Below are 10843 nucleotides of genomic sequence, written 5' to 3' on the forward strand. Positions count from 1 at the left end.
CAGCAAACCGTCCGCTTGCCCGGATGGTTGGAAATTGTGGTCCCCATCATTTAGCTGGGCACTTCGCTCGAAGCGTGGTAGTGAGGAAGCAGGAAAAAAATTACCACCTTGGACCGTACTCCAGCGAGTTGAGTGGTTAAAGTTTTCCTCCCGCTCCCCGTTCGGTCGTACGAAACAAAGAACCAACTTTAATCCCTTCAGACACGTGGTGCCTAAGCTTGCTGCTTGTGGCAACTGGAATTGCCAAACAGGCATTTGCGTTCTTTGCTGACCGGATTTCGCAAGAAAGGACCTACAATAAACCAACGCACCACCAAACGGTGCAGCCTTTGCCCGCACTCCTTCCTACCTCTTTCACCGTCGTTTGGAAGCTACGTTTCAGATTCCGGATTCCAGTTACCATCTTCCGGGCAAACCCATGTCTCGACAACTCCTGATACTTTCATATTTCTTATCCACTTCCGTCTCCAGTATCTACTCTCGCCATCTACAGCCCACCCACCGGCTCGCTTTGGGTCCCGTGTCGGAGTAGTAGAATAATCATTAAAATCGCAACCAGAGCCAGAGCCCGAGAAATGGAAAGATAACCAAGCTCGTCCCATTTCGAGCCAATCTTCCTTCGAGAAGGCTATTTTTCTCCGTCTGCCACCAGATCTGTACGTCCGGAAATGTGTCTGTTCTTCGTCGGATCCCAATTTCCGGCCTTATCCCAAAAATTCTTACCACGCACACCTCTGGCAGTCACATCCAAATGCGATGCGAAGGCTGATGCCAGCTCGTCGTCGTCGTCGTCGCCCTTCTTGTTTGAGTAGTTTTTACACTCCCTTACGCACGTGCACATACACACACACACACACGGGTGCACATATTTACACAGCAAACTGTCAAAAGCAGTGCGCGGATCTGTTACGAGCCCGCTCGGAAGCCCACGCTTAGAAGTGGGGCTGCAAAATCGTGACCGCTCGATAAGCTACGACCGTCCGCAAAACAGATTCCAAAAAAAGGGATTAAGAGCTTTTCGCTGCAGCATAAAAGCATGTGTATGCGTGTGTAGGTGTGTATGTGCTCGCTGCTGTGCAGCTTCGCTCTCGCGTTTGTGGACGTGGTATAAAGTTCGGAAAAACGAATAAAAAAACCGTCCCCATGCTCAGAGCCCTCTAAACGAATAGATGAAAGCTGTCACCGTGACGCACGGATTTTGTGAAAAGATGCTTCGCGGCCGCTTGCGTTGAATTCTGAAGCACAAAAGATGGAAAGAAGAAGCGAAGAAAAAACAACAACCGCGCAAAATATGGCCTCGGCTTAAGTTTCAGAGAAAACTACCAAAAAGTATGCCAGCATGTCGCACCGAATTTCACATTTTTCTCTTCTCAACAACACTGACGGCCGACGGCATTTTGCTTTTCTTCACCACCACCACCACCACCCACCAAACCAACCGGACCGATACCCAACAATGTGGCTACTTTAAAGCTCTTTAGCCCCGTTAGTCGTATCGGGCTGTTTTATAGCATTTGTTTCTCATTTCCAGTGATGTGGACACATAAAACGGGCTTTCAAGGGGCAACTTTTACGCCGTGGAATGCAACATCAAACCAGCCATTCGTACATAAACATTTTTCACTGCTGCCAGCCCTGTCCGATAATCGTTCGATTTTCCATCGAAACTCGAGAGACCATCAACCGGGAACGACCTCATCGTTTTGGCTGCTGTGCCGTTCCCTACATCCAATTTCAGCGAAACTAAGGCAGGCAAAAACGAGGCGCTATAAAAGAGATATCATCAAAGTGTTCAGCTGGGGGAAACGAACCAAGTACCTTTTCAGCAGCGAACCGCCTAGCCGAGTAGTGCGGACAGCTTTTGCGGCTAAATATTTTCGTGTAGCGCCGCAGGCATTCACAATCCTTCTCTGCTTTTATTTTTCGTCTTAACACTGCAGATACCACTTCCACTGGTGAGTACACCGTATAGGGCTAGTGCGTCATATTTTTCACTTTATTCCTGATGCTTTAGTTTGCTTTTATCCACTTCACACTCACCCTGTTCAACAATCGCAACACACATGCACCGGGAGACAAACTAAAGAACAAATTTGATGCTGTTATAACCACACTTTAAACGCACTGATAATCTACACAAGGCTACGCCAAATCAAGGAGTGAAGTTATTTTTTGATTTTCACTCAACTCCAATAACAATCAAACACTCTTCATGCCTTCATGGAGACGCATGGTCGCTTTCAAGCATGGCGCTTCACTTCTTCACAGCGATTGGTAAACAATCTGTTCAATTGATGGAACTCGTTATATCCCACTGCTGGGTCGGTTGCGATAAGATGATAACAAGCCAACTCTTCTGGAAGCTTTAACCCAACGAGTCCTTCAGTCCTTCGGTCGGTACTGACACACGGTTTTCTTACACGAAACGAAGTACCGTACCGTGGTTTACCTTAACCTTCGGTGGAAATTTTCTTTTCTTCAGCGTTGCAGATAAATGTTTTCGTTTCCGTTGCGTTGCTTGTCTGCACTTGACAGCATTTCTTCGATTAATCACACCATTGTAGCTTTCGCTGCCAAGCGTGAAAACGAAACAGCGTTCACTATACCCACCAACAGATAGCACAACCGACAGCGGAATCGAAAACACGCGCACAGAACACACGAACACGTACTTGCGTAGCGCAGTTGAATTACAAATTATATGACCAAAGCAGGCCTAGAGTATGAAACGTACGCCCCAACCGTTCGTTGTTACCGAATCGAGTCTTCCTTGGATGCTACATTCGTGAGTTTTCCGGAACGTGTCTTAAGGAAGCTGATTTTACGCCCAGCACTTTTTGGGGCAAACTTTTAACAAGCCCGCTCTCCTGAGTGGCAACGCAGCTGACCAGGCAAAACATTCATCTTGGCGTGACGACTTTTATCTCTACACCCAGCACAACTCGTCAAACACCTCACTTGACACAGTGTCACACACAAACACACGCACACCCGCACACTTCGGTTGAAAGATGCAGCGACATGTGACGGACACTTTGCAGCCCGTTTCAATTCAACGCGATTCAACTTTGCTACCCTCTGCTACGCTCATCTGCATACGTTTCGACGCCCATCCTCGAGCGGTAATAGCGAGCTTTCCGTGTACCGTGATCTAGTTGTCTAACGGACATCAGTGAACGACTGACGGCTGGAAACGAGAACTCTCTGGCTTAAGAACCGCGATACATTCCAACGAATACAGTCCTTCAGCAGACCCTGCTACAGCTGTAACCTTGCTTCGTGTTTCCTATGGCTACGGCCGGATCAATGGGAAAGCGTTCATCAGTGAGTGACGCGAGCAGGGCGCAAGCGCCACCAAAACACAACCCGACGTGACACTGTTCATTTTGCCTCGCGAAAACAGCATGGCTCTCCGACATGGTCCGTCTTCGGGCGGATGAATATACCGCCCCAATCGTGTGCAAACTACCGGTACCGATTTACGGCCGACTAGAAGAAAGCGAAATCTGCAAACACGGGCGAAAATCGGCCAGCTCGTGTCACTAACACAAAGCACGGGTTTTTTTTTACCACAATCGAACACGGACCTTGGTAAACATTGCAGTCGACATCGACCTCTGTGAAACCATCTGACGAGCGCTTTTCCGCCATAGTGCGCCCAGCAGCATCCTCCAGCCTTTTCGCCTCGAACAGTTCGCCCCATCGCACTGTTTTCTACCCTCACAACACACGTACACACATGCGTTAGCACACGTATACAAAAAGCGTCTTTGATGTTGAGTTTCAATTTTCCAACAGTGATTCAATTATGACAACGTTCGTTCGGTCGCTCGTTCGTGCGCTGGCTCGTAACGGACACGCCAAAAAACCCACACACACACACAACCAGTTGTAGACTCTTTCACATGTGACACATATCTTTCTCCATATCAAGTGCACACATACAGTCACAAACGCCCATGCAAAATCGGCAAGGCCACCGGTCGGAGGGGCGACATGGTGTCTTATTTATGGCATAAAAACGAACTGCCAACGAAGGGTGTTGCGACGACGATCGTCTAATGTGAATGTATCGAAAGAATTTGCATTTATTGTCCATCCGTCTTCGGTCTCCGGTCGGGAGTGTAAAGAATTTCATCTTCACTGCCGTTTTCCCCGGCAAGAAACACAAGAATGACGTGCGAAATTGTGCTGATACAGTGAAAGGGGTAAAGGGGATGAACCACCTACCCAGAAAACGATGTGAGAAGCATTTTCCGACATCGGAAAAGACGCATCAAGATACGAGGCAAGACGGACCAAGCTAAGCCAAAGTCGAAAGTCTGCAAGGGGCTAGATATAACAGGGTGGACTCAACAGATGTATTACGTTGCTACGATACGGCAGCACAGTGCATTCTTTTCCCATGGCCCGACTGTATGATAAACGACCGATTTAAATTGTCTAACCACTTTCCGGTCATTTCGGAACGGACGCTATTCAAAGAAATGGGAGCCGATTTTTTTAAGTACAAATTATTTGCATAACAGCATTCTACGCATTCATCATTAATCTTTATTTCCCCTTTCGAACTCTTTCAACTCTTCACGCTTTGAATAATACAAATCTCATGCATCGCTAATCACACTCCCACCATTGATATGCCTGCCAATTCAGAATGCCTTCAGTTCATTCCGACTCATTGACCCTTCAATTTCAATCCGATTGATGCTTTCTCCAGATCTCGCTCGCTCGCCCTTTCTAATTGGACAGACCTCTCATCACCCCCCCACCCCCTTCACCCAGTTCTACTATTCATTTCTCTGCAAAATATGATTTCAATCGAACCATTCGACGGCCCGATCGGTTCAGTCCGTTCCGTGATGGTTGAGCGAGCATCATTGCGCTCCGCCAGCGATTCTGAATTGAAATCTGTCACATTCTGCACGTGACGTTATGCTCCTCCGCCCGTTCAATTAATTCCCTTTAACATATCTCCCATCATGCTGACCGTTATGAATTTTATTCTAGCGGAAAACGTTCCGGTTAAGGTCGTTCATCAACACACAAACACTTCTTGCGGACAAAAAGAAACGTGCGCCCGAAACGCCAAAACAAAACCCCAAACGCCAAACTAAGGGCAAACAGCGGCTCGCCTAACTGGCGGCCTACATTCCTGAAGGCGTCTTGTTGCGTTACGTTGCTGCGAAGCATTCGGGTGGGCAGTTTGGTGGATGGAAAGCACGGACGTTTGGGGCTCGTTTGGCAAATGGGTGAACACAAAAAAAAGAGTCCCCAACTGCCCCGCGCCGGACCCTAAAAATAATAATGCAAAAGAAGAAAAGCCCACCCGACTGGAAAGCTCTCATTTTCTTGCATCCGTTTGTCTAATTTATTGCAACCATTGATCCGTGAATTAATTCGTCGAAATTCATCTTGTTTTGCATCCTTTTGCCGTTTGTTCTCTCTTGTCTTTGCCGGGTTTGCCTTTGAGTTTCCCTCGAGGATCGTCCAAGGGTGGAGAGGAGACGAGCGATGGAAAACTTTCGCGTAGTTCTGCGTTTGATCATCCAACGGGGAGCTGGGACCCATACCAGCCATACCACTCATGGGGGGAAGCCATGGAAACAGCTTTCCAACCGGCAACACCGGCGGACGGAAGGGACGCAAATGAAAAAAGCGAAAGTTTCGGGTCAAGGATCCGAATGTTGGTGGGTCATCAATTTAATTGATGTTCCCGCGTTTGCTGGCGTGCACCCGTTTGACTGCGGTTCCTTCCTCGCCCAGGCGCTGTGCTGATAGCACCGGCGCCGGCTCGGTGTGGTACCGGCGGGGCAATTTTAACTTTCTCATTTAATTGAACAATTTCCTTTCGCACCTTTCCTTTGCAACACGAGCGCTGCTCTCTAATGTGGGTGATTTTTAAGCTCGAACCCGTGCTGCGCTCTCCAGGCACTCACCGATTAAGAGGCCGTTTTCTTAATTAATACCCATTGACGTTGTGTTTGGGAAACTTTTTGCTGTTGGCAGATTCGACCGTCGGGATGAAAAATTGTAAAATAATTCCTTAAATCGCTTTTTCTTTTTTCGCTTCGCACAAATTACCTACAAAGCGACCCAACGGATGACTCAAAACGAGCTTCCCCAGAATGTTCTTCTGGGCGCTGGGAAAAGGCTCTATATGTTCCATAGCTTTTGGAGGACTCAGAAAATTCTGAAAACCACAGCTTTCACTTTCACATTTCCTGCACAGACCAAGAGCGTTTGTATGCGAATGGATGTGTGTGTGGAGGTTTTTTAATTCACGAACATGAGCCACAACGCGCTTACTTTCCTTTTCACTCGAGATTGCCCTTTGTACCGTGAACGCTTCATTCATCCACGTACATTGGAGCTTTCGTTACGCTACCTAAAACCTCGTGGGAAATCCTAAGCTTCAAACACAAATAAACCCAATGTGGCCCTGAATCTGCGTTTCACCATCTTTCATTGCAGGCAAATGTTCGATGTAGGAAAAAAGACCCCCCCCCCCGGCGGTTATAGGCTGGCGAAATCGAACGTTTTTCGGCTTACGCGCTCGATGCAAAATGACAGGATTATTGAGCAGACAATCTTTTCATTGCTTGTTATGCTTATCCTACCAAGCATGTATCTGTGCATAATCCGGCCGTTTTAGTTTCCTTAAAGTCGTGCCATAATCTAAAGTAGCCAAGAAATCTCGAACCCAAAAATTCCTCGAAGTGTCAGAACGATTTCCACCACAGTGTATGATCTCGCCTGGTTTTAATTTTCCTCACTCAGCACCGACGCACGTCCACAAAATAATGGAAGCTGTTCTGTGCAGACGCTTAAGAAACGCTCACAATTGCACCATCGAGAAACGTATGGCCAACGTAGATTGTAATACCTAAATACGGACTAAATGAAAAGCGAGAAATGTCCACAAGTTCACAAGTATCTTATCCGGAAAACGTAGGACATCCGACTGTCTTCCCAAAGTGGCTCCAAACGAACCGTGATAGGGAAAAGCTGACGAGCTTCTGCCACTCATCGGAATGGGAAATGGAGTCCGCCCGGCCTCATCGTACTCCCCATGCCAATTCCTTTCCCGCTGACAGTGCCGCACCCAGCCACAGCTGCTGTTTATCTTTAATCTCGTTCTTGCGCGCGGAATGTTTATTTTCCGATTCCGTGCTTAAATTGAGAGATCTTCTTTAGTCGCTTTTCAAAGATTTCACTTCTCTCGCTCGCTAGCTCGCTCGCTCACCCGGCTGTCCAACGAAAAAATGCGTGTTCGGAAACAGAAAGTGCTTATCCTGCTACTACCACTCCCGTTCCCCTTCGTTCCGTACCGAGGGAATCACACAGGAAATCGACAAAAATCGGAATGGTAGCAATGGTACTGTGAAAGAAAAGACGAAAAAAAGTTACCCCTCCATAGGCGCACCCCAACCGACCGACCGCCCGCATGCCTCAGCCGTTAATGATGGAAAGCCTCGGGTTCTTTGAGCCAAGCCCAAACAAAAACCATCTCTTCTCCGCTGCTTGTGCCCTTTCTAAGCGCGAACAGCACAACGGGTGACGATGAGCAAATTTCCGAAATGATATACAATTTATTGCGATTCCTTTCCTTCGGCCTGCGATGGACGAGAGGAAGAGACAAAGAAAGCGCGAGCTGCAGGAAAGGCAAAACATTTACAGAAGAAATTCTTCCATCATTCTAAAAACATCGCCACCGCCAGCACCACCCTCTGGCCCTCGTTTTGTCTTCCGCTTTGCGCAAAGTGGTTGAAAGGTTTTCCGACGAAGACATCATTAACAATGCGTAAGTATGTGCGTGTGCGATCCTGCTCGCAAGGAAAAGCCGTCCACCCGCTTGCCGATTACCGCAGCCCTGTGGCCCCTCTCGCACGAAGTGGTAGGGAAATCGTGAAACCAGCTTTACATATGCTGCTCCTGTTTGGAGGGGGGTTCAATCATCGTGCACTTCTCCACATTAGGCCACTTAGAAGCTTTTTATGATGATGCTTACAGCCTTCTGCCGCCGCTCGACAGAAACTGACACAGGCAGTCTCTTTCTCATTCTGTTTCCAAAAGCTCTCACATTGATTTCCAGCGGAGAGTGGTACCATGTACAGTACGGATCAATAACAACCGGTAAGCTTATAGTATGTGTTGTACGGCTCTGTAAGTACGTGTAGATAGGAACTGCACAGTAAATCATCAAATAGGAGCAATTGAAAAATATGTTCTTCTTTTTTGTTTATCACCAGAAAATGCTCCTTACGTTAGACAACTGGGGACTGAAAAAATGGTGCCTGTTTTCTTTTTAACTACGAACAATCAAATTGGCCGAATACGGAAACTGTCACGTACGTGAGTCTGTGGCGATTGCAGCTATTGCTAGCGCGAATCGTTCACATCATGATCCAAATGGGGTTTCGCCTTACCAAGACCTCAAATGTAAAGTATGAAGTGTTTTTCGTTTCATTGTATTTTATCCCAGTCAGTTCACACTTACATAAGGTCTGTTTCACGTAAAAGATATTTAGTTGCATTTTATCATGCACGCCATATTGCTTAGCTCCTGCAATGTTTCGTTAAGTATTTGTTCGAGTTCTTCTTCATCCTTAATTATTGTCCTATCAGCGATTGAACCTATCTGTAGGCGGCCGTCCGTTGTCAGTAAGGTCAACCCGAACAGATTGCGCTCAATGTTGGGTACCCAGAATGTGGCCTCTCGGAGAATGTACCTTTCCAGAGAGACAGTGCCGACGAAGGCAGGAATGTTGGACAGAGCAATCGAAAACTTGCTTCTAGCAAATAATGCCCGTACAACTGCAGCCGGCAGTAGCTCTGGAAGGTACGACACGCTCAGGTGAGTAATCTAGAATAGAGCAAGAACACCATTTTCCTTCGTTTAATAGGGTTGTAATGTTAAGGAACGGTCAAAATATACTTACTAAAGCATCTGTACTGGCCTGAAATGCGTCGTCTGGACCTTTTACAGCATTTATCTGGCATATGAGCTGGTCGATTGTGCTCGATCCGCATGGCAGACTGCCTATTGGCAAAGATTTAAATACAGCCGTTGAGCGATTACGCAGCTGTATTACTTCAGACTCGCGATGGAACCGTCGCATCTGCCCGATAGTGACGGTCGTTGGCACGGGTAAGCGCTTCCGCCTGCAGTACGCCCCAAGACTCGTGGCAAATGCCGTCAGCAAGATGTCTGTAAAGCTGCAATCATTTACCAAATGCTTGACTGTCTTGATTGCGCTTATCGCCGGAGTCGCGTGATTTGCTGGTCGCCCTGCATGGTCGCCTGCCCAACAGACGATTTTATTATTGCTTGGTTCCGGACCGTAGAACGGATTGCATTCCCGTTTGAGTAATATTTCGTGTGCCAAAAATCTCGGCCCACGGTAAGCCATACGGAAGAGATTGCGCCAAGTGAAAAAACCATTCACCGAGGTCTGATTGGCCGCATTTGGATTCCACACGTGTTCCTCCGCCGTGGCCGTACTGTCGAGGAATTCTTTGCAGAACGTTCGAAATATTGCAATTCCATCAGCGATTGAATGATGGTACCTGAAAAGGACCTTTAAAGCAAACATTAGCACAAGTACAATTGCGAACGAAACAACGAGACTGTTGCGCACTCACCGGGTACAGCATTACAGTGCTGTCGTCGTGGCATAATGGTTGTCTTCCAACGAGCAACTCCCAGCTCGTACCATTGCAATCCCGATTGCTGATTGAGCCAATTAGTGCACAGAGTTGCCTTTTGGAAAGGCAGCTGCTGCTGGTGGGAATCACGTCGAGCTGTTTGACGTAACGATCGCTCCAAAGCGGAAGTTCCTGTTTGATCCAAAAATAGTAACCCCACTGAATGCGCCTTTGCCAGAACAATTTCTGATACGCATCAACTGTGTGAAGACGTTTGAATCGATCACGAAACAGCTCCAGCAAATGCACGCTGTCGTCTGACACATGCACAGGTTTCTCAAACAGAAGCAACACGCTTGCCACTGCCTTGGATGATCGTTCCTGCCCTGCCCACACCACATCCGATCCTTGCAGTAGCCCTCGGAACGATGAGCCATATTTAATCGCCAGCAATTGCGCCACTATTTGTCGATGCACTTGAAACAACACCAAGATTGCTATTATCACAGGTAAAGCCAATATAATCCCAACCAGCAGCACTGTGTTCGTCAAAAGTGAAACAATCCGTTTAGAGTGTTTCATCGTACACAAATCCACTCCCGCTAGTCAATAATTAATCACTTACAGTCAGCATTCAAAGAACGCATGTAAACGACTGATGCAATGCTAAACCAAAACCCGTGCTCCGTTATCAACAACCAGCAGAGGAATCAACCTTCTTATCACAGTTCCACTATATGCGCCAAAAATACCCTGTAAAAGTGCGGCAGATAACGATGTGCAACTAGGAAGTGTTTGTTAGGCCAGGTCACAAACGAACATTTGGTGTTGGTGAATGCAGCTATGTCCAAGTATCGTATTAAACAGTGACCAGTAAATACCAGTTAGCATGACGAAGCATTCTGCTGGGACAGATAATGATGAAGTGGTTTACTGACAGAAATCAGCACTTTTTGCGATGTGACGCTAAAACTGTTCACAACTAATAAATACATCAACTACGTAGAGTAACAAATGCCTACAATGATGCTTCATAAACCGTGGTATTGTGTTGCCATTGTGTGTAAAATTTGTCACAAAATGAAAGCATATTCTAACGACATGCTGTGATCCATCCTTTGTGAAGCACATTCCAATAATTTCTGTCCAATCATGCTGTTTATTTCCTGGAAGGTACACCAACCACCTCCACCAG

General features: G+C 47.0%; 2 protein-coding genes across 2 annotated transcripts in view; both read right to left on the bottom strand.

The window, feature by feature from the left end:
- LOC120956757 (toll-like receptor 6) overlaps nt 1-3228 on the bottom strand; it is a 47218-nt gene extending 43990 nt beyond the window's left edge. Inside the window, exon 1 of the mRNA XM_040378479.2 lies at nt 1819-3228. The gene's annotated coding sequence lies outside the window, so the exon portion shown is untranslated. The remainder of the gene's footprint in view (nt 1-1818) is intronic.
- A 5215-nt stretch (nt 3229-8443) lies between these two features.
- On the bottom strand, nt 8444-10591 carry LOC120959027 (uncharacterized). Its single transcript, XM_040382148.2, has 3 exons — nt 9646-10591; nt 8943-9581; nt 8444-8866 (listed from the first exon to the last, which is right to left on the bottom strand). The coding sequence occupies exons 1-3, from the start codon at nt 10228-10230 to the stop codon at nt 8528-8530; spliced, it is 1563 nt and encodes a 520-aa protein (XP_040238082.2). The 5' UTR covers nt 10231-10591; the 3' UTR covers nt 8444-8527.
- Between the last annotated feature and the right edge of the window lie 252 nt (nt 10592-10843).

Source organism: Anopheles coluzzii, chromosome 3 (genome assembly GCF_943734685.1).
Source record: "Anopheles coluzzii chromosome 3, AcolN3, whole genome shotgun sequence".
Taxonomy (NCBI): Eukaryota; Metazoa; Arthropoda; class Insecta; order Diptera; family Culicidae; genus Anopheles; species Anopheles coluzzii.